Raw genomic sequence first — 22826 nt, 5'->3', positions numbered from 1 at the left:
GGTGTTGGTGATGGGGGAGGGGCGGCGCAGACTCAGCCACCCCTGGGCCAGGAAGGGAAGGTGAGGCACGTTCAGGCTCTAGCCTGTGGGGGATGGAGCAGTGGGACCCCGGGGTATGGTGAGGACAGCAGACGGGGAGAGAAACGAGTCCCCCTGGGATGGGGGGGGGGCAGAGGGGATGCACAAAGGCTATGCTGGTGGCCCGTCGTTGGCCACCAAGGAGCCACTGGAGTCCCCAGGCCTAGTCCTTCCACCAACCCCCATCACAAGAACCCAGAGCCCAGGCAGTCACAGCAGGTTTATTGTCAGCGACAGAGCACCGGCGAAGCTCGCCCGGAGGGCCCAGCCAGCGGCCGGGGTGGAGGAGCAGGCGGTGTGGTGGCCAGGAGCTGGGGGATGCTGAGGTCCAAGCCTGGTCTCCTGGGCTCCGTGTTTCTTCCCACCTCCCTGGGTCCAAGGAGCATCAGTCCACCCAGGCTCGGGCCACCCTAGGGGTGGCTTCTGGCTAGGTCCGCCCTGGGCAGAAGAGAGGGCCCCTGGAGAGCGTAGGCTAGTGCCAGGGATGGCTGCAGGGCCGGCAGGGAGCAGCCAGGCTCCAGAGAAGAGCGGGAGTGTGCCAGGCGCCCTGGAGACTTCAGGCGGGCAACGATGGGCCTTCTGGACCCCCCCCCGACCCCCCAATTCACCCAGCCCACGAGAGCCCTAAGCCCTGCTCCCCAGTGAGTGGGAATGAAGTGAAGAGCCGAAAGCGCACCGGGGGGGGGCGGGTCTCCAAGCACCTGGCAGGGGGCTCGGCAAGGGCGCAGGGGGTGGACCTCACGTCTGCAGCGCCAGCGGGCGGTTGAGCCCCGAGGGCCGTGAGCCGGCGGGGCTGGAGCTGTGGGCCTCCTGGAGGTCCTGCAGCACCTGCAGCAGCTGGGCCAGTGGGTCTTCGGGGGCTGGAGGCAGATGCAGGATGAGAGCGGAGCAGCCAGGGCCAGAGGGTCCCCCGCCCCGGAGTGGGGCCCCGCCCACAGCCCCCCGGAACGGAGCTCCGGCCACTGCGGGGGTCCAGCTGGGAGGGACCTACCTTCCCCTGGGCCCGTGCGCACAGAGCCTGCCCCTGTGCCCGCACTCAGCTCCCGGTGCTTCTCCCTGTGGGGGAGGACAGAGTGAGAGCGCGTGGTGCCCTTGCCAGGAAGGCTGGGTGACCCCGCGTAGGCCTCCTGAGCCAGAGGGGATCCTGGGAGCGGGGGGCCGCTGACCCCTTCTATCTGTGGGGAAGTAACAGGGGTCCAGGTAATGGTCCCCCGGTCACCTGCCACCTTCCCTCTTCCAACCTCCTCTGGTCACCTCCACCACGGTGCGCCAGCGGAAGGCACTTCGGAAACCCAAGTTCGAACAATGTCACTCCGGTTTCGGAGGACCCTGCAGAAAAGGGCCAACTGGGGCCTGAAGCCCCAGGATTAACTGGTGGTGGGACAAGTTTCCTCCTTACAGGAGGACGAGCCAGTTGCAGTTTAAGCACAATTCCTAACCGGGATTCACCAGAGGTCCCTGGGCCCTCAGTTACGACCCTGGCAGCCCACACGGAGGGAGAGCGAGCAGCCACGTGGACCCCAGGCTTGAAATTCCTTGCTTCGGAATTCCTCTGGCTTGGTCTTTTTGCCGGTCTCCCTAACGAGTTTCCGAAGAGCTATGTCCCTGTAAGATCTAACGAGCTGCTCCTCCTGAGATGCCTTCTAGGCCCCATGGGGTCAGTCTGGTCCCCTACCTGCCCTGCTCATTTGCTAATTCGACACTGACCGCAAGAGAAGACATCGTTCCCAGCCACCAAGCATCCAGTAACTGGTTACGGCAGCCACAGGAAGTGGGCACAGCAGGGACTAAGGACGGGCCACCGTGTCAGGGGATCAGAGGTGCCGGTGGGGCAGGTGGTCTGGTGGTGCTCCATGGCAAGGAGGCGAGGCGGAATGAGAGGAGGGGTGGCCGCGTGGTTCCGGAGCTGGGGAGGCTATGATCAGGCCCCTGGGCACTGGTCCCGTGGCGGGACCCACCTGAACCCAAGGTGGCTTGGGTTCCAATCTTGGCTCTGCCACTTCCTGACTTAAATGGGGGACAGCTGTGGGTCCCGGGAACAGAGCAGACAGGGTGGTGGCTTCATCCAGTAGGTGGCGAAGTCACCGAGCCAGGGGGCCAGACTAGGGGCAGAGAGGGAGATGGTGAGTGACAGGACCACACCATCAGAAAGGACGTGTGGCCGCAGAGTGACCTGGGAGCTGCTGGAGACTCTGGCTCACAGGGGAGCGAGCGGTTCTCGTCCGACCCCATGAGCTTCGAAGGGTTCTGAGGAAGAGATTACACCCTGGAAAAGTTGATGAGGCTCAAGGACAAGAGCCACCACCCCTCCAGGGCCCTGGGGACTGGGCTGTGGGGCAGAAAACCGCCCCCATCCCAGCAGGCTCAGGGAAGCCGCTCAGGGCTCAGGGAAGCAGCGGGTTGCTTGGAGATCTCCCCACTCTGGACTCCACCTCCAGAGATTCTGAGTCAGTGTGGTAGGGCGCAGGCATTCTGGTTTTTTCTGAGCAGGAGCCAAGGGCTAAGAACCAGGGCATTAAGGAGATGGCTGAGGAACTCAAGAGAGCTGGCTGAGGACAATCCCTGCGCTCCAAGGGCACAATGGGGAGGCCGGACAGGTTGGGAGGCTGCGTCAGTCCGGGGCAGGATACAGCCATGGCAATGACTTGTGGCAATGACCCGGGCCTTCTGCAGCCCTTGGGCCTTCCTCCTCACTGAGCCAGCCTCATGCCGCAGAGACCCGCGTGCCCCTCCCCAGGTGTGGCTGCGGAAGGGGCCAGGCCTGATCTGCAGCAGGAGACCAGCCACGTGGCCCCAGCTCCGGCCCTTGGCCGCCACACTCCCCAGGGCCACACAGGCCTCCTCACCTCAGTGCGGCCTCCACGCCCAGCAGGTGCCGGTAGATGAGCTGGGCCTCCAGGTCATGATCCAGAGGGTCATTCCACTCCTGTAGGGTCACCCGTGACCGGGTCTTGTCGCAGCCCAGATCTGGGGGCACAGAGAGGGCAGGGTTGTGGGCAGGGCCCATGAGAGCTTACGTCCAACTTTGTGGCAGTGCAGGTGGGGACACTGAAGCCTGGAGAGGGACAGGAATGGGCTCAGGGGCCCCAGGAGGGCAGCAGCTCATCTCTGCCGGGTGCAGCTCCTGAGCCCGGAGATACATGACTGCCGAGCACGGGAGCCGTGCAGGAGACAACTCAAGGGGGCTGTGGACGGCTTTCTGGAGGGCTGCCTGCCCAGAAGGAAGAAGGGAGCGGCCTGGGACCATAAGATCATGGGGCTGGAAGCTGAGGGCTTCATGCCTTGGAATGAGCCGGCCCTGCCACCTGCTGGCCTGACGACCTTGGCAGAGACATCGGCCCCCATTAAGCCTCGGTTTTCTCCTCCACAGAATGGGCTACCAGACCTGCCTCCTAGCTGCCTAAGGAGTCCCCCTCACCAATAAGAAGGTCTATCACCATGAAGGTCAAAGCCAGCAGCTGCAGGTCAGGCCAACCAGAGCTGCCACTGTCCCCTCCCAGACCCAGGGCTGGGCTGGAGCAGGTGGGGCGGCTTCCCAGGGCCTCCCGTGCCAGGCTCCAGGGGCTGAGTCTCTTCTGAGACTATGGAGCAAGAATTTTGTAAAGCAGTGAGCCTGGGTGGCTCAGTCATTAAGCGTCTACCTTCAGCTCAGGTCATGACCCCAGGGTCCTGGGATCGAGCCCCGCATCGGGCTCCCTGCTCCGCGGGAAGCCTGCTTCTCCCTCTCCCACTCCCCCTGCTTGTGTTCCCTCTCTGTGTCTCTGTCAAATAAATAAAATCTGAAAAATATATATATTTTTTTGTAAAGCAGATGGAAATTAGAGAAGACCTTAACAGTCCCGGAACTGAGCTGCCGATAGGGAAACCAGCTAGTCACAGAAGGCCGCTTAAATTTAAAATCATTAAAATGACATAAAATTAAAACAAACTTCAAACTCCATTCCTGGGCCACACTGGCCACGGCTCAAGCCACGTGTTTGTAATGAGCACACGCGCAGTACTGGACACCACTACCACCATCACGGAAAGTTCCAGCAGCAGCTCGTCTCGGCCATCCCTCTGGTGCCCAGTATCAGGCTGCCAGGTGGGAACGTGCAGCTCAGCAGCAAGGAGTTCCTACAGTGTGTTCCTCGGAGCCCTGGTTCACAGGAACCTCCCTCCCCGGCCAAGGGCCCTTGTCCCGTGAGCTAGTGTTACACTCCAACTCGTTTCCAGGCCTCCTCGGGGCCCTCAGCGAACCCACGTGTGGCACCCACACCACGTGGCACTTCCCAAACTCCCGTCACAGAACCCTTCCCGCCCAGAGCACCTGCAGGGACCGGCCCGCCGCCAATTCCTCCCCACGGGTGCACAGGTGGCCCCCAGCCAGGCCAGCCAGGGTGGACAGATGCTGTGTAGAGGGGCCCACGCCTCCGCTCCCACCTGACTTGTCCTTCTGGTGGCAACAGCTCCACTTGTCCCCGCGGAAGACGCCAGGGTGGTAGGAACCCAGCAGGCCGGGGTTGCTGATGCTCACCTTCCGCAGCGCAGACAGCCACTGGTTCAGCTCGTTCACACACTACAGGGGGCGCGGGGGCCGTCAGAGGTCACCCCCTCCAGGAAGCCCGCCCCCCTTCCTGGAGCTCCCAGGCACATGGCCTGATGAGCAGAGCGCCGGCTGGACGTCGGCCGCCACTCGCCCCCTTGGCCATGCCTTGGGCAGTGTACAACCTGCCAACTGTACGGGGCAGTCCCTCCCAGGGACAAGCCAAATGCCCTCTGACTTCAGCCTTCCTTCATGCCCCCAGACATTCTCTCCTTCCCGATGCCCCTTCTCAGAGGCCACCCGTCAGAGACCCTCCTGCCCACCCTTTAGAGAGCAACGTCCCCCTGCTCAACGCTACTCTGTCCCCTCCCTCTCTCCCTCAGTCTTTGTGCCCTTCAAGGCACTGCCACCATTTGACATTTTAAATATTGATTTAGTGGTCCGTGTGCCTCCCTGGGAGACAAGTTCCACGAGGGCAGGGCTCTTTCCCCTGCCGCTGTACGCCACCACAGAGAACCACGCCTGCAGCCTTGTAGGCGCTCCACAAATACCTCTCAGATGAATGGATGAGTTAGTACATAAAGAGACGAGAATTTGAGAGCATGTACTCAGAGCCACACGCCGGCATAAATATGTGAGGATTACGTGTTGATGTGTTCCGCAAACACAAAGGCACCAGCACAGACACTCAGAAATCCAGTTTTCCGCAAACGTGTACCACGTGTGAGGCTCCAAATCACAGGACCATACACGTCCTTACCCCGGACCACGCACAGACCTACACTTGGGTGCCCAGACAGGCCCAGGGAAAGCCACGGGCACAGGCCCCCAGAGCCCAGGACACACGCACGCATGCACGCACGCACACGGACACACACACGCACTGCACTCACATCAGTTCTCACACCCTGCTGGGCCTGATGCAGCTGACAAGGGGTTAGGAGGCTCACTGGGGCCTCCTTCTAGCCCCCCCACCTCCCCAGCAGCCCTCCCCTCGAGCGCCCCCACGCGGCCCCCACCTTGCACTGCAGGTACACGGTCTGGGGCGTGCCCGCGTCGTCCTCGTAGATGACCTGCATGACGTGCGAGCTGCCAAAGCTCTTCTCCTCCACCTTCTCTGCTGCCCGGATGTTGGCTAGCTTGACGAGGGCGCTTTTCTGTAGTGGGCCGAGGCAGGGAGACTCAGGGTCCGAGTCGGGACCACTCTGTGTCCTAGTTCTGGGCCTCAGTCTCCCCTTCTGCAGCCCCGGGGGTTGGCTTAGGGGACCCGGCTCTGTGAGTGACCCCAGCCAGACAGAGCGCACATGGTGGTTAAGTGCCTGGCCTCTCGAGGGTTCACAGCGATCATGGGAGGTCTGAGCTTTGGAAATGTCTGGACTCCCAGCATTCCCCAGGCCTGGAAAGTAGCACCTGCCTGGACCAGGCCCTGTACCTTTCCCCTTATGAATAATCCCCCCCCGCCCCCCCCCCCCGTGCCTTTACCTTCCCTGCCTCCTGGCCCCTCCCCACTCCTGCCATCATCCAATCTGTTAAGACACGAATGGGACAGGGAAAAGCTGTGCGTCTGACGGGTCTGTGTCCCTGAGGGACCCCCAACCTACTGAAGCAGAACCTGGGCTAGCAGCCCCCAACCCGGGGTCTCCCATCAGAACTCATCAGGGCCCTTATCACCCAAGTAACAGCCCCCATGGCCCTCAGGAGAGCACCCACTCCCCCCAGCCTGGCATGCAAGCCCACCACCCCTGCTGGCCCCAGTGACGAGCAGCGAAGGGCAGAGCTGCCTCTTGGGAGGAGTAAGAACACCTGGAGGGGAGCCCCGAAAACACACATCTGGGGGTGGGGCCTCCCAAAGGACAGAAGATGTGCTGCCCTCTTCTGCTGAAGAGGAGACAGGAAGGAGGCAGCAGGGGGGGTGCTGCACAGGGGGATGCACGGATGTGCCCACAAAAGGGCAGAGCTCAAAGCCAAGGAATGGAAAGGGGCCCAGAGTGGCATCAGGGAAAGCCCTGCCAGGCTTGGCTGAGGCTGCAGAAAACGCTGAGGGGGCTCAGCGGCTGGGCAGCTGCTAGGAGTGGAAGAAACTGGAAAGCGAGAGGCCCAGGCTGAGGCTCCTCACCCGGGGAGCTCCCTCACCCCCGCGGTTCTCCCATCAGGTGCTCAGGGCCGGGTTGGGAATCCCTGGAAGACCGTCCCCAGAGCCTGGCTGGCGGGAGGTCGGGTCAGCCCAGCTAGGGGTCAGCAGACCCACCGAGAACATAAGTGCTCCGCCCTTCCTGGGAGAAGAGCATGGACAGGAGACCAGCCTGGGGCCTTGGGTAAAACCACTGGCTGAGATCCTGCCCTGTGCCGGGCCCGGGCTCTGCACCCTCAGAGTGATCCTCTCCTCTGCCCTCAATGACCTGGGAAGAAGGGACCGTCGTCCCCAGTTTGCAAGCCAAGACACCAACTAAAGCTCAGAGAAAATGAGACACTTCCTAGGTGCACAGGGCTGGAAACCAGGACTCCTCCCAGCCCCCCTCTCATTCCTCCACCTCCCAGAAGCACCCCTCAGCCCCCCACCCCACTCATGCGCCAAGAAGCCAGGGCTGACATGGCAGCCACTGCCTGCCCCTTGCCCCCTGCCCTCTGGGCAGAAAAGGTTCTTCCCTACGGGTCTTAAGAGATCCTGTGGCTGCCACCAGAAGCCTGGTCCCGCCCGGTTTTCTTCTCTGATCCCGGTGGGCCCTGGGATGGGCTCCGAGGGAGGCACAGGTGCCTCCAGAGTGTTATAAACCCCTCGGATCCCCACTTGCCCACCTTAGAGCTGGGTGTCTTGGCGAAGCTGAGCGCCTCGGTGGTGAGGGAAAAGTGGAGTTTCTTGAAGGAGGACATGAGGTGGCCCTTGCCCTTGGTCCTGTGGATGAAGAGGGGCCCCTCCTTCACCGGCGGTGCCTGCAAGCTCAGTGCCCGCTGTAGGTCCAGCTCTGCCGGGCCAGGGAGGGAAGGTAAAATGTGAGCCCAGGGACGAAGCAGGGACTGCAGCAGAGCCGCGAGGGGCACAGGCAGCAGGTGGGCAAGGCCACGGGACGGGGCAAACGGGATCAAGAAGCTGCAGGTGCGACGAGAGAGACAGAGGAGAGAATAAACAGGACCTGGAAGGCTGTGGGCAGGGCCGTAAGACAGGCCAGTGTGGGTGGGGCCACGGGGCAGGGGCGGAGTAAATCTGGATGGAGACGGTAGCGTGGGGCCGCACGGGGAGCGCTCACCCTCCTTCTCCTCGATGTCCACCAGTTTAGTGATGAAGTCCTTCAGCTGAGCCACGCCCTGGCGCACGGTGGGCTGCAGCGGCTCCATCCAAGCCTCCTTGGCTCTGGAAGCGGGCGTGTCCATGTTGCCCACATTCTGGACCGCCTGCGGGTGACAGCAGCCAAGGGCCAGGCTCTGCTGGGTCAAGGGCCCCCCCACTGCAACCTCCCCCGCCCCGCCCCCAAATCGGGGCTACTCCCGCGGTAAGAAACGGAGGCAGAAGCGGCACGAGCTCTGCTCATGGGCCCGTTCCATCCGCACTGGGGTTCGGGGCTGAGCCGATCACGGAGTTTGAGGCCTTTCGGGACCTGACAGTTGAGACTACTTGAGAGCAACCTACTGGCCTTCCTCGACAAGTTTAATAGGAGAGTGTTTCCCCCCCCCCCACCCCACCCCCCGGGTACGCCGGCCCCAGCCTGGTGCCAGGCAGCTCGGTGCCGCCTGGGAATAAGCAGATCTGGGGGTTAAAAGGCCCGCATTCACACACACAGGCAGTGCGGCCTTGGGTAAGCTCTTTCCCCCGCAGGGACCTGTTTCCTTGTCCATGAGCTCGGATGACCACGAGAAAGCTTTGTCAGCTGTGCAGTGCAGTGCCACCGGCGTTCCTGGAGCCAGTCGGGGATACACTGCCATGCAGGCAAGGGCCCCGTGGGCACCCGGCTGGGCATCCCGCCCGCGTCCCCGGGCCCGCACCTTGGCCAGCAGGAGCAGGGTGCGGCTGGTGCGCGCGTCCGCGTGCCGCTCCCGCAGGTGGAAGAGCTTGGGCGCCATGATGGCGGGAGAGAAGAAGCGCAGGCACAGGAAGCTGGTGACGGCGATGAACGGCACGTTCTGGGGGGCGCGGGAGAGCAGGGCTGGACGGCCTGAGGCCTAGTCTCGGGACCGCCCGCGGGCCTTTGGTGCTGTCCCCGCCTCTCCCGCTCCCCATGACCCTGCCTGCGGTCCTAACCCCCTACCCCCCACCACTACCGCCACCGCCGCGCCCCGGGACGCCAGGGCTCCACCGCCCCGCCCGGCCCCACCGGCAGGGGGCGCACCTCATGCTGGGCGCTGGGGAAGCGCTCGCGCACGCGCCGGAAAAGCTGCCGGAAGGTGGCGCGGACCACGGCGGGGCATGCGCGAACGGAGCGACTGAGCGCGCTCAGCAGCGCCCCCAGGTGGGTGCGCAGCGTCTGCGCGCTCTGCTCCAGCACCTCGGCCTCGGTCTGTGGGCGGTGCAGCCCGGAGCACCTGAGTGGATCCCGCAGAGAGGATGGAGGTCAGCGCCCCTGCACAGACTCGCACAGAGGCTCCCCGAGACAGGCGCGATAAGGCGTCAGCAGAGACAGGGACAGAGGCAACGCACAGATGGGCAGAGCGACGAAAGGCAGACCCAGGCAGAAAGGGCCAAAACATACACTTGCAAAAAGGGCCTGGCACCCCCGCCCCCCCCTCCTCCCCGGAATCACCCCTGGCCTCACCCTACATCCTTGACCTCCACTTTGCTGGGGTCCAGCTCCACGTACTTCTTCTCCTCAAACACCCTGTCAATGATGGGGCCCAGGACGCCGTGCAGATACCGCATCCCAGCCACCTGGGGGCCGCGGGGGGCGGCATTGGTCCCGCCTCCGGCCTCCAGCTGCAGGCCTTCTCCCTGCAGCTGGCCTCCCAGCCACCCCGAGCACCATCTGCCTGCCGTGTCCACTCTGGATAGAGCCAGGCACGCAAAGGGGACAGCGTGACAAACTGCTGCTGCGCGAATGAACGAGTGAATGGATGCATGGGTGGATGGATGAAATTCTTAGCCTTAAAGGGCCCTGGACTCCCAACCGAAGACTGGAGCTTAAGCTCCCACTCCATCTCTTGGCCCTTCTGAACCTCCGTCTCCTCATCTAGGAAACAAAGACCATATACCACTCAACCTCACCTTCAGAAAAGACTCCATGGACTTTGAGGCCAGAGAGTTGCTCCGGAACAGGGTGTTAGCCTCACCTACAAGCAGAGGTTCTAGTGGTTAGGGGGTTGGGGAAGGACAGAGGACCACGGGGATGGGGGCTCTAAGCTGGCCCCTCTGTAAGGAACTACCTTGCCACCTCCCAGCACACTGCCACACCTATGCCTTTTGCTCTTTGCTTTGCCTCCTCAGACCCAGCTAAGCTTCCTACAGGAAGGCTTCCCGGATTTCTCCCCTCTCATTATCCCTGGAGTCCTAGGCTCCTGGTTCCCCTCTCCACCACACCCTCAGACAGGCCGCCCCCTCCCAGGCCTCACTGGTACGACCCAGCTCCAACTGGAAGAGCAGGTCCAGAAAGTCTTTGGCCAGTCCCTGCCCCAGGAAGAGCTTGAGCAGGTTGGTGGCCACATCCTGGCGGCACTCGGTGCTTGTTGTCTCCTCAATAAGTGGTATCAGCTGCCCTGGGCCCTGCGGGAGGCAGCAAGGACAGGCAGGGTTGGAGGACCCACAGGGGAACCCAAACCCTTCACTCTTGAGGACCTCAGAGGACCACGGGGAAGTGGGGGTGCTTTCCCAAGGGATGGCAAGGGGCCCTGGGCACTGGCTACTTCCTTACCATCCTGAGAACGGAGCGCTTTGCTCTTCAGAGCAGGTGTAGCCCTGTGGTCCCCGGACCCTCCCACCTTCCCCCAGGGCCCCCTCACCTGGGTGCCCAGCTTCACCTCACAGCACAGCAGCCGCACCAGGGGCTGGTAGCAGCCGGAGGGCAGTACCGTCTCGTCCCGCAGCCGCACCTCCAGCTGCAAGGAGCCCAGGCTGCCCCTGGAATGGGCAGCCTGTGACCTCTCCACCAGGGACTCAGGCCACTTGGGCCAGGCCCCCTCCCCACTGCCGCCATGTTCCCCACTGGGGGCCAGCCTCTCAGTCTCTCGGCTCATGCCCTCCACCTTGCCTCCCTGCACTGCCTACCCCCCCACCACCGCCCCAATTCTTTCCCCAAGCTGCTTTCTTTCCCCGCTCGGAAAGCCCTTCCCACCTCCAACCACCCTCACAGCCTGGCTTCCTGCCCCCTCTAGACTCCTTGGACTCTGAGCTTGACCCATGTGGATGTGCTGGGCTCCCCAGCCTGGAATCTGTAAACTCTCAAGAGAACAGCTCCTTCGTGTATACGCTTTACACTGGAAGCAAATCCCCAAGTGTCATAACAACCTGCCAGGGGCAACTGAGGCTCGAGCAGGTTAGGCAACTTGCCACAACAGATCTAACTGCCAAGCTCCCCTGCTCAGATCCCTCCTGGTGGGGGCGCTGGCCAAGGCTTAACCGTCTGTAAGGACCCCTTCCAGAAGCACAGCGCAGTTCACTAAGTGATGATGCTCAGCACGGCCTCATCCGCAGAAGCCCTCCAAAGGGCCCTTGGCTGGTTCTCTGGAAATGCCTCGCTGCTGGACACAGTCGTCTGCCCTGCCCTACCCTGTCGATGGTGGGGATGGGGGGTCTGGGGCTTTCTGCAGAGAGACAGAGCTGAACCATCCAAGGTGGGGGACACTGCTGATTCTCCACCTCCAGGCTGAGTTGTGGGCAAGGAGGCCAGAGGGCTTCCTTGATAGGGTTGCCAGATTTACCAAAATAAAAATACAAGACGCCCAGTTAAGTTTGAGTATCTTTAGTACAAGTCTGTCCCCAGTACTGCATGGACATACACTGAAAAATGATTCATTGTTTGCCTGAAATTCAGCTTTAAGTGGACATCCTATATTTTATCTGGCAACCTTATTCCTGGAAAATTTGGGGGGGGGGAGTCAGAGCTCTGGGGACTTGAACCCTGGGTCTGAGGTCTGCCGAGAAACCCTCAAAAGGAAAAAGTCTGATGGCCTGTTCCAGAATCTAGCAGAAGGTAGAAAGCAGGAGACCTCTACCGCCTCGGAGCTAGGAGGACAGGGCTGAGTCCAAGGCTGTGAGAAGGGCCAGGCGGCAGGACCAGCCAGGATAACAGTCTGGGCCCAGTGGGCAAGGGTCTGCCCCTCCCTGCGCCTGCCTGCCTGATGGAGCCAAATGTCAGCCCCCACCAGCCCCACTGGCAAGCCCAGGTACTTACTCTCCCCGCCGACTCTTGGACTGGTCAGGCTGCAGCCGGAACCAGCCCTCCTCCTGCTGGGTCGCCCACAGTCTCTGGACATTGAATATCACCTGGGGACAAGGCAGACGCGGGGGAGGGGCACGCTGAGGCTGGGACTCTCAGCCCTCTTCCTTGCCAACTACTGTTCTTTTGGGGGGAGTCCCTTCTGGGGGGTCCCTGAGCACCAGTGGCTCATTCTGGGGAGTGCCCCTTTGGGGCAGCCGGAGGGGGATGGGGGGCTGGAGGCCAGGCTCAGAGGTGGTGGCAGGTGTAGCCGGAAGGGGCGGGGCACTCACTTTGCCCAAGAAGTCATTCCGGCTGACAAGGTCCCAGTCCCAGGCTTCCACACACAACGCCTCCGTGGCCCCCTCTTCCAGCTCAAACTCAAACGTCTCGTTCCAGCGTGGGTAGCATGATTTCTTCACAATCTGCCCAGAATGGGAGGACGGGTGGGGCTGACCCCCATGGGCCCCCCCGAGCAAGGCCCAGCCACCGGCACAGCCAACCCCAAACACCCCACTTGGGATCCCTGCAGGGGCCTTGCAACAACAGAGGTATAAACTTCCTGTCCAAACCCCTATTCACTTCTCAAGGTGGGGAACGGAGGCCCAGGGTGGGTAAAGTACTTGTCCAAGGCCACAGAGCAAAAAGGTAGCGGACTGCGCTGGGAAACCAGGACCCCACCCCGTACCCATGCTCGTGGCTGAGCCCACCACCCCGGCTGTTTCCTGGAGCAAAGCAGTGGGGGGAGCTGTTGGACGGTGCAGATGAACCCCACGCCACTGTCTTGGTCCAGGAGGCCGGGACTGAAAGGCAGCTGGGGCTGTAGGGGCCGGTGCCAGAAGAGCCAGGACCTGCTATGTACCGGGATCACCCCGCTTTTCTAAACCTCTTCTGTGAGACTGCAGTCCCAGCCTGACCTCCCAGCTGATGAAGGCCTGCCCGTCCCCCACTCCCCCGGCCCCCTCACCGAGGTCTCCTGCGTCCGTCCGTTGTAGCGCACTCGGACGAAGGGGTCAGATGCACCATTCCGGTCCTTGGGGGCTAGGTCCCTGGGGGGTGGGGGAGCAGAGCATCCACTTCTCACACCCCCCCTCCCCAGACTGCACCCCAAGCGGTGGGGCAACCACACCAGGCTGGACTCATCCACGCCCTGGCAAGCCGGATGACTGTGGACAGCGCCTCTCCCTTTTCTGGACACTGATTCCCACGGTGTTCACCCCCACCAGCCTCCACGCGGCACGCACACCACGCTAGGGAACCCCCCATGGCTCCTCTGAGCTGACAGCTGCAGGCCGACTGTGAGGTCATCCTCTGCTCTGGGGAGTGGGGGAGGCAAGTGCATCATGGAACAGCCTGGGCTGTGCCCCCCACCCCACCCCGGGTTCCCAGTGCAGCCCTGAGCTGGGGCCGCCTCTCTCAGCCTATTTCCCCATCGGCAGAATGGAGAAGATAACCGCCACAATTGAGATCATGGGCTTCTAGAAGGCCTGCCCTGCAGTATTCCCCTACTTGGGGGGTGGATCTTGGGGAGCAGCCCCAATGGGCCATCCTGCTGATCCTTTGCAAAGCCCAAATCCCTCTTCCTTTTACTGCAATTACTACACCCCCAGCTCAGAGCCCTTTGTGGAGTAACAGCAAAGCCCGCCCCTCTTCCTTTTACTGTAATTACTATTTTCCGCTCTTCTCCGTATTTTCCAGTTTAAAGCCTCTCAGGCCTGCTTTTCTTTCCTCCTCAGAGCTAATAGAGTTCCAGAACGTGGCCTTGAGAATCCGCCCAGAAAGATGAAGAGAAATACTCTTTCTGCACAGACAGCATCTCGGGCCACCCAGAATGCCAGTGGGATCTGAGTGGGGGGTGATGGGGGGCCAAGACCCCCCCCAACTCCACACAGAGGTCTGGACAGACCGCTCTTCCCGCCCAGGCACCTGCTAAGCGGAGGCCAGGTTGGCCCAACCACCGCGTCCCCAGGAGTCTCGGCAGCATGTGTGTGTCTGTGTGCACGTGTGTGAGCATGGCACGCACACGGGCCACAGACAGCCTGGTGCCAGGCGAGGCTGAGGGAGGCGGAAGCGGGTGGGCAGGGGAACGGAGGGTGGGAATGGCCGAGCGTGAGGGTGTGACCGGGCCTCTGCCCAAGTCTACACATTTTCCCTCCGCCTGTGCCTCGTCCACACTCCAGCCCCAGGACAGAGAATCAAGCCAGGGGAGCCACAGTCCCTGCCTGCAGGAGAGAGGTCTTCCTCGCCGGGAAGCCGACCACCCCCGCGAGGACCCGCTCCTCCACAGGCGCTGGCCAGGCCCTACCCTTCGCCCCAGAGGCAGCCAAGGACCCTGTGCAGGCGGCCTGGAGCCAGAAGGGAAGGCGCTCCTCATGGGGCGTGTGTGACTCACACTCAGGCCCAGACGGGAGGGGAACCTGCAGCTAAAAATACCCGGGGGGGAGGGGAGGGGGCCCTGTCACAGGTGACTCAGGCCCACCTTTCTGCCCAAGTCACTGTCCCTCCTGGAGAGAACCCCACCCCTCCCATCTGAGGACAACCCCCCCAACACACACACACACACACACACACACACACACACACACACTGGAGAGAACCCCACCCCTCCCATCTGAGGACAACCCCAACACACACACACACACACACAAATTCATACTGCAGTTAAACCCAGGGGAAGCCCAGTCTTGGCACAGGGGCTGCATGCTCAGAGTTTGGGGTCCCCTCTCGCCTGCTACCCCCACTGCTCTATGATGCCCGAAGCCCCACCATCAGAACATCACCCCGTCCCCAAAGAGACACAGCGTCCTGGGCCGGGTCACCCAGGAAACACCTTCGGGTCAGGGCAACCTCCCCAGTCCGCCTGTGCGCAGGCCTCGGTGGGAGGAGGAGCAGGGCCAGGACGTGGAGTGGGGGGTAAGGGGGGGACAGCAGGCGGGCAGTCGCGGCAGGTGTCCCTAGTTGCGTGGGGCCCACCGCCCCGCTGCCCAGACCCTCCCGCCTCACCTGGCCTCCAGCACAGAACAGCGCAGGCGGCGGGCCCGCGGCCCGGGCACCACTTCCAGGCGCAGGTGGATCTCGCCTTGCACCTCCTCGTCAGGGTCGACCTCCGTCAGGTGGGCCCAGCCACTGAAACCTGTGGGGCCGGCGGCTCAGCCAGGGGCCTGGCCCTCTCCCTCAGCCCCTCCGGGTGCCACAGCGCCCCTCCACCATCCCCTCGGGGTCCTCTCGAGCTCCGGGGGACAGGGGCTCTCGTCCCCAGGGACAGATGGGGACACAGGCCCAGAAGCTGAGCAACAGCAGTTGGAAGAGGCTTGATGCAAATCCAAATCCGGCGACCCCTGTGTCCTTACTCTCGTGCCCCGCTGACCCTAACTTGTGGCAGGACCGCCCTCTCTGGCCTCAGTTTCTCCATCTTAAAACAGCGACTCTTTTTGTCTGAGGCTGCTGGAGGAGGGGCCGAGCCCAGAAGGGGAAGCAACAAGGGACCAGCATCACTTGGGCCGGGGGACCTTGAGGGGCTGGCGGGGGCAGCGGGCAGGAAAGGCCTCTGGCCTGGCAGGCGCCAAGAGGCTCCGTGAGTCAGCAAAGTCGCCCTGGCCTCACAGACAGGAGCAGGTGTGTGCCGGGAAGGCCCGGGAGGAGTCACAGGGGTTCGGACAAGCAGAACCTGAACCGCCTGAGAGCTCGTGGTCTGAACCCTCACCGCCAGACAGGGACCCAGCCCGCAGGAGGCAGCACCTGCCCCGGGTCACACGGCGAGGCTGCGTCAGCATCCCAGCCATCATTCAAGGGGCCTCACCCGGCCACAGGCCGACCCCTTGGGCTTAGGACAGAGTGGCACTGGGGCCCAGGCTGAGGGGACCCCAAGGGTACAGAAAGAGCCAGCCCGATTGGGAGGAGGAGTCTCCACACCTCAGCAATGGAGCATACAGGGGCCCCTTCCTCTGCCCGCAGAGGCCCCAGATCCCACCCCTAGCAGCCCCTCTTTGCCCTAGGGGGATGCAGTCCCAGTAGGGGACAGAGTGGGGCCCAGGGCATTGAGGCCAGGGTCTCAGAACTGGGGGAAGGCCAGGGACGGGGCAGACCAGTGGGGTTAGAAGGAGGGGGGCCAGGGGAGGGGAAGCAAGAGCAGGCCACGGGCTCCCTCCCAGGGATCTTACCCTTAGGGTGAGCGGCCAGGGTGTCCCTGGTAAGGCAGACCTTCCCGATAACGTCGTCCCGGCTGGAGGATGGAGAGGGAGCCAGAGCTGGGCAGGGCTCCGCAGGGAGCCTGGGACCCCCCTCCTGCCCAGTTCAGGGGCCCTGTGGGAAGCAGGGAGGCTGATGCTCCAGTCACTTGCAGGAGCCGATCGGAGCAGGACCCATGACCCTCCTGCGGGCCCTGCATTCTGGACACTCTCAAGAGCATGTGCTAGGTTTCTGCATGTGGACGGACACATGGGCCCACATATATGCCAAGTTCATTCTGGGTTTCCTAGCTCGCATGCCCCCACGCACAGCCCAGCACACCTGTGCCTTTATTCCCGCACGTGCACGTGGATGATGTGGTGTGAGCAGTGTGAACACCCCCGCCCCCACAGACACCTGCTCGCTCAAACCCTGAACCCTTCCAGACCCTCCCGGGGCTCCCCCTCCCTCCAGGCCGTAAAGAGGAGGCAAAGCGACCAGCATTCTCAACAGGCCCAGCAGTGACACAGCAGGGTCTGGGCCCCATTTGAAGGGCGGGGGCCCACCCACCTGAGGGCATCTTCATCCATGACGTAGAAGGCCACCGCGTGGAAGGTGGGCGGCAGGTGCACCTGGTACTCCTCGCCCCAGAATGGGCACAGGGTCTTCCACACAGTGGCTGTCCTACAGGAGAGGACCCTCAGCACCTCTCTGGGCTACCCACAGGCCCCGGGCCGTGACAAGACAGGGCCACGTGACTTAGGTTCACCCTTGCCCACATCTTCTTCGGTGGGCAGAACAGTGGAGAAGCTCTGGCCGTGAAGTTTAAGGTCGAGGCCAGAGACACAGAGGAGATGGGACCTCAAAGAGCCTGCCCAGAATTGTGGAACCCATGGGCAAAAGCGCATCCAGGGGAGGTGGCCCTTCTGGGTACAGGCTGGGGCCCCCTAGCCTGAAGCAGCCTTTCTGGGGTATAACCACAGTGGGAGACTCTCAGGGAGCAGAGACCCCGAGGGAGAGCCGGAACGGGGGAGGAGGAAGATGCTCAGGCTTTGGAGTCAGCCAGATTTGGGTTCCAGTCTGACTCTGCCGCCTCCTAGGTATGTGAGCCTAGGCAAGTTGGTCTCTCTGAGTCCCCTGTTCCTCCCCTGTAAGTGCAATTTAACAATATCACATCTAGCTCCTTGCAAGTTTTAAGTGGGCTGCAAAAGGTTTAGCACAGGGCCCGGCGGATGGTACTCCATAAATAACACCTACTGTTAGTACTCATCATCCTCTGTCCCTTCCGAGGGCCATAAAGATCATAGAAAGGAACAGCGTTGGCGAGAGGCCCTTGGATGGAAGGCCTGAATGCCCGTTAAGGTCAGTAATCAGCAGGAGGAGTTAGAGGTCAGTTTCCTCACCTCCCAGCAGGTGTGTCAGGGCAGGGGCGGGGCCAGGGGATCAGACATTCGGAGCCCTCCCCCTCCCCTGCCCTGGGGTGTGAGCTGGAAGGGTAGGGGTGAGTGGGGAGGAGCAGGTGCACCCTGGCACCTGCCCTTAGTGGGGGGGTGGCGCTGGAGGGAGGGGCCGTACCGGATGATGGGCTCATTGTCCACCTTCACGATGCAGTAGGGGTCGCTGCTGCCAGTGCTGCAAGACACAAGGCCAGGGAGGGGCTGACCGGCGGCCGGCGGCAAGTGGGGTGAGGGTAGGGGTGCCCCAGGGGGCTCCCGGGCAGCTCAGCCCTCTGTGACCCCAGGAAGAGGACAATCAAGGCTGAGACACGGGGGCCTGGGCTGTGTCCCCAGGACCCAACGGCTCCTCAGGCCGAAACGTGTGCCCCCCGCCCCCACCCCTCATCAGTCTGGGAGGCCGGTGGTGAGCAAACGGCAGGAACCTGCACGAGGCTTCCCTGCACTGGTGCAGGGGAAGGGGAGAAAGGACCCTGCGGGGGGGGGGGAGGGGGGCCCTCCTGCTAGGGGGGGTGTTAGATGCTCCTTCCTGCCATCCCTTCCTCCCGCCCCACCCCAAGGAGAACAGAAATAACAATCATAGCAGGGGACAGCCCCAGGCCAGCTCCAGAAATCCAGATTCATCTGCAACACCCAAGTGGGCGCCTTGTTCTCTCTCCCCTGAGCCCTTGCTCCCGAGGCTCCTCTTGCCTGGACGCCTGGACCACGCTGCCCACCTCCCAGCGTCAGCCCCCCCACCCCCCCACCCCCCCGCCTCTCAGAGCCCGCCCCCGTCCCAGAGGCAGGGAGTCCCCTGCGGGCCCACTGCCTGCGAACTCTCCATCTTTCCCCCTATCCCAGGACCGCTAGCGATGCGCTGTCCTCAGCTGCCACCCCCACCCGACCACCCGAGGGAGGGGCCACTTCTGTGTCCCCAGAGCCTAGGACAGGGCTTGGCATAACACAGGGGGCCCAGGGGTGTTTGCTGCATGAATGAATGAACAAATATAACAGTCTGCCCTCGAGCTCTCGGCCGTCTGGGAAAGAAGAAAGGGAAAGACCAAGCCAGGACTGCTCCAGTGCCCTGGTCTCTGGTTGGTAGGGGACTCCTGGGGTTGTGCGGGGCAGCCCCAGCCAGGCCTAGGGCTGGTCCCCGGCAAGAAAGGGGGTGAGGACTGTCTCCGGGAGTGCCTTTCAGGCCCAGTGTCCATAAAAAGGAAGTGATTTGCATGTTGGAGGTTGGGGAATTCCAAGCCCTGCTCCCCTTCTCAAAAGGGGCTCTTCCTGCAGTGGAAGGCATGAGACAAACATCTCCAAAGGTCCTCCCAGGACTCAGTTCCCTACACAGTGCAGTGGGGGCGCTCACAGGGTGACTGGGTCCCCGGCCTGATGGGAGGGCCAGCCCATGGCAGGTGTTTGGTAAATGTTGGCACGGCCCTAGACTCCTTGCTCTTCTGCCTGTCACCCCTTCCCGTGTCATTTAGGAGCCTCCTCCTCCAGAGAGCCCCTTGGCAACACCCTGGCTTGCATCCCACCACCCCAAAGCCAGGGGACTCGGGGCCTCCAGTAATCAGGCCCCTGTGCACCCCCAGAGCTAGGCTGATGGCAGGGCCCAGCAGCTGCATGCATACTTGCAGAGGAACTGGGAAGGAGGAAGATGTTCCTATGGGCTGAGACCTGGTGGCGGCGGGGAGGGGGGGGGTGGGGGCGGGTCCCCTCTACCCTACCTCTGCCTCCTGGCCTGGCACCCCTAGCAGCCCTGTGAGCCCAGCTCTGCCCACTGGGCAGCTCTCACTCAATGAATGAATCTCTGAATGAACCATGAGCTTCGGGGTTTGTGTTACAGGCCAGATCATGGGGGTGGAGGCCTGGAGGCAGGAATGGACCTGGGTGTGCAGGGGCTGCGAGGAGCTGGGTGGCTGGATCAGAGAGGGGAAAGGGGACAGTGTCAGGAGCGGGCTGAGGCCAGAGGCCCAACCATGATCCCTGGCCAGGTGTTGGGCCCTGTGCCCCTGCCCAGTGCACAGTGAGGGCCCCGGACTGGCCCCCTGCCCCAATTCCCCTTCCCCAAGCCACTTGGGGAAGCCAGCCTGGCTACTTGCAAGGCCTCTATATTTAGCCCCTTGGCAGTTTCCAGGCTGTGGGAGGGGAAGGATCAGGGCAAACCCTGAAAATAGTCCCGGGCCCGTCCCCAGGGCCACCGGGCGTGGGAGCCAGTCAGTCACCGGTCATTATGAGACTTAGCTCCTGTCTGGCTGACCCAGGCGCACAAGGATGAGAGACGGTAGATGGAAACAGAACAGGAACAGGTGGGCTCTGAAAGCGGTCGGTGACAGGGAGCACAGCTGTGCTCTCTGCCCTTAAGAGAACTAAAAGCCCATGAGTGGAGATGGCAGCTCTGATGATGTCTCCCTCCCCAGAACTGTCTCAGTCAAGATGGAGCACTACAAAAGGTGGTGAGCTCCCCGTCCTCGGAAGTGTGCAAGTCACGGCTGGAAGGGAGACTGCTCAGGAGACAGGCTGATGAGGCATGGTCTCACCACCATCCCTGCCTCCGGCATTCAGTGAGGGCCTCCTGGGATCTCCAAACCCTTGCTGTCCTTGAGCCAAATGATTTGCATGGCATTTGCAAGGCTCAGTCCCCACTGAGCCACACGGCAAGCCTGCAACATCACATCGGCCCAGCTAGGATTCTTGGGCTGTCAGCAGCAGAGAGTGGGTCTGAATCCTGACTTCTCTATCTAAATGCTATGTGGCCTTGGCAAGTGACTTGCACATCCTGAGCCTGTTTCCTCTTCTACAAACTGAGCCTATCTACCTTATAGAACTAAGACAAGGATTAAATGGAAGGGTCCTCCACAGCCCTTATTCTCCTCTACCACGGACCAGGAGCCTCCCCAGGGCCCCTGGAATGCCAAGATGAATGAGTCACAGTTCCTACCCCTCATGGTCACAACAGCATGGGCAGCCCAAGAAGCAGCAACTGCTACCAAGGGCATCCTCCTGACTCCAGCTGACCCCAACTGCTGGAGGGCACAGTCGGGGGCACGATGACCAAGGCTGCCGGAGGGCACCAGGGAAAGCCCTGGAAGGGAGCCGAAGTTTGAGAGGGGTCCTGAAGGATGATCAGGAGTTTGCTGGAGGACTCTGAAGGGGAGTGTCTGAAGGCAGAAGCCCCTAAGTGTGCAAAAGCAGGGCTGCAAAGAGCCCAAATGTGAGGGGCTGAGGGGGGAGGGAGGGTCAGAGCTGGATTTAAGAGCCAGGTGACAGGTCTGAGGGCTTCAGGAGGTGAGGGGAGGTGAGTAGGGACGGGGGCAGGTCAAGGAAAGAGATCCTGGAGGCAGAACCAACACGACTTAGTGGCCACTCCCCACCGCCCCCCCCCCCCCCCCCCCCCCCCCCCCCGCTCCGGGAGGATGGAGCCCCAGGGTTCCCAGGCTGCGCAGAGGCAGGACTGGGCGGAGAACCTGGCACGGTAGACCCAGTCCGAAGCTTCACCGCCCGGGGCTGGGGAAAGCCTAGAGCCAGGCACTAGGGCCTGCAGGATGGGGAGGGAGGCGACAGACGGAGGGGCTGCTCCTTCCAGCAGCCACCAGCCAGAGGAGGCCAAGCTGACCTAGTTAGCGGTGCTAGCCTGGGGGGTGCTTAGAGGCTGGGCCTGGAGGCTGAGACCCTCCTCAGGGCTCATCCGCCTGCTCTCCCTAGAGCCCACATTCCCAGCGTCCGCCCCACCTACCCACCCCTCCAACACAGAAACCCACCTGGAGACGGCCGCCCAGCCCCCTCCCTCACCCATTGCCATAGCAACTGCTGAGGCTGGCCTTGCCAGGCCCAGGGGGCCTTGAACTAGAACTGCTCAAGGCGCTGAGTGAACAGGGAAACTCACAGGGGCCACTGTCCGTGTGAGAGAGACGCCCTCGCCCCAGCCTCCCGCACCCCTCCCCATTCACCACCTCAGGCAGCGGAGCCCAGGGCGGGCCAGGAGAGGGGGGGCACTCCAGACAGCGGACTTTGGACCCTATGCAGCCTCTGGGCTCCCTTTCCCCCACACCCTGCTCCAGGCAGCCAGCGCACCTCTAGCCTTGTGCTTAAGGGCTTTTGACCTCCAGTTTACAGAAGGGGAAAGTGAGGCTTCAGAGCTAAGATGCTGCCTTAAGGCTGTAGACAAGGGAGCCAGGGATGGGATGGGGCAGCTCAGCTCTGGGACTACTGAGAAAGAAGCTGGGACAAGGGGCTGCTGACACCTCCTCAAATCTGGCCAGGGACCAGGGAAAGCCCTAGATGTCAGTGTGGGTTAGGAGCTCTGGACCCAAGACCTTGCCCTGCCATTTGGAGCCAACATTTTCAGGTCTCCAAGCCTTGGTTTCCTTATCTGTAAAATGGAATGATGAGACTGCCTTGCTGAGTACTTGTGAGGAGGTGAAGCCACTGCATGGCGCAGATAAAGCCTAGGGCACAAGCAACAGCTGCTCCCCAGCCACCCCAACTTTGCACGGGTCCCAGCCTCCTGACCTACAGGTTCACCCTTCACGCCAGCGCACAGCTGGAAGCCCCGGGACAGCCCCGGCCCCCAGGGCCTGTTTCAGGTGCACACACTCGGGGACTAAAGGTTCCGGAATTACTGAGGAAGACCTCTCATTTCCAGAGGGCACCCCCACCCCCTCCAGCCACACCCCCGCAGTTCACCGAAACATCTCCCTGCGAGGTGCCCCCACGCTCAGCCCCTGTCCTATTAAAGCCCCTTCCCCTCTTGAGGCGCCATTGGCGCCCTCCCTGCTAACTCAAGCCCCTCACAGACCCCCGTCCCCTCCCCAGTCCACAGCCCTTCCCTGTCCCCCCCCATCCGCCCGGTGCTCGCAGCAAATCTTACTGTCCTCATTTCCCTTCCAGTCCCCCACCGCGGCCACACTCGCCACACCCTCGCCGCTGCTCCACTTGTGGGCGGCCGTGTGGACCCCAAAAAGGTCAGGCTTAAGGGGCAGCATCCCTCCCCAGAAAGTTGGGGCCCCCCACCCCCGGCAGCGCTCACATGTCCTTGGCGGGCAGGTTCTTCCCCTCCACGATGCGGATGGACAGTGAGCTGCGCTTGGCCATCGCGGGTTCACGACGCGGGGTCCGGGCCCGAGGGAGCCCGACGCCAGGGTTGGGTGCAGCGGGCCGGCGGGCGGGCGCGGGACTGGGCGCCGCGGGGGGCGGGCCGCGCCGGGCGCGGGAGGTAAGCGCGGGGGCGGGGGAATCGCTTCCACTTCATTCACCCCCGCCCCCGCCCCACGTGCGGGGGCCACT

General features: G+C 62.6%; 1 protein-coding gene across 1 annotated transcript; it reads right to left on the bottom strand.

The window, feature by feature from the left end:
• Positions 1–285: 285 nt before the first annotated feature.
• On the bottom strand, positions 286–22634 carry RASA4B (RAS p21 protein activator 4B). The gene is made up of 21 exons (XM_088016656.1): positions 22570–22634; positions 17683–17739; positions 16678–16791; positions 16101–16162; positions 14944–15073; positions 12908–12989; positions 12234–12365; positions 11917–12008; positions 10526–10643; positions 10139–10289; positions 9795–9859; positions 9349–9461; positions 8926–9118; positions 8582–8719; positions 7849–7993; positions 7400–7566; positions 5623–5760; positions 4501–4636; positions 2925–3045; positions 1070–1134; positions 286–938 (listed from the first exon to the last, which is right to left on the bottom strand). Exons 1-21 carry the CDS (start codon positions 22632–22634, stop codon positions 817–819), a joined length of 2406 nt encoding a protein of 801 aa, XP_087872782.1. The 3' UTR covers positions 286–816.
• Between the last annotated feature and the right edge of the window lie 192 nt (positions 22635–22826).

The sequence above is a fragment of the Eumetopias jubatus genome, unplaced genomic scaffold, assembly GCF_037043125.1.
Source record: "Eumetopias jubatus isolate StellerSeaLion01/CBP00866 unplaced genomic scaffold, mEumJub1_p1.0 scaffold_12, whole genome shotgun sequence".
Taxonomy (NCBI): Eukaryota; Metazoa; Chordata; class Mammalia; order Carnivora; family Otariidae; genus Eumetopias; species Eumetopias jubatus.
The sequence above is the reverse complement of the archived record's forward strand: the minus strand, read 5'-3'. Positions and strand labels throughout refer to the sequence as shown.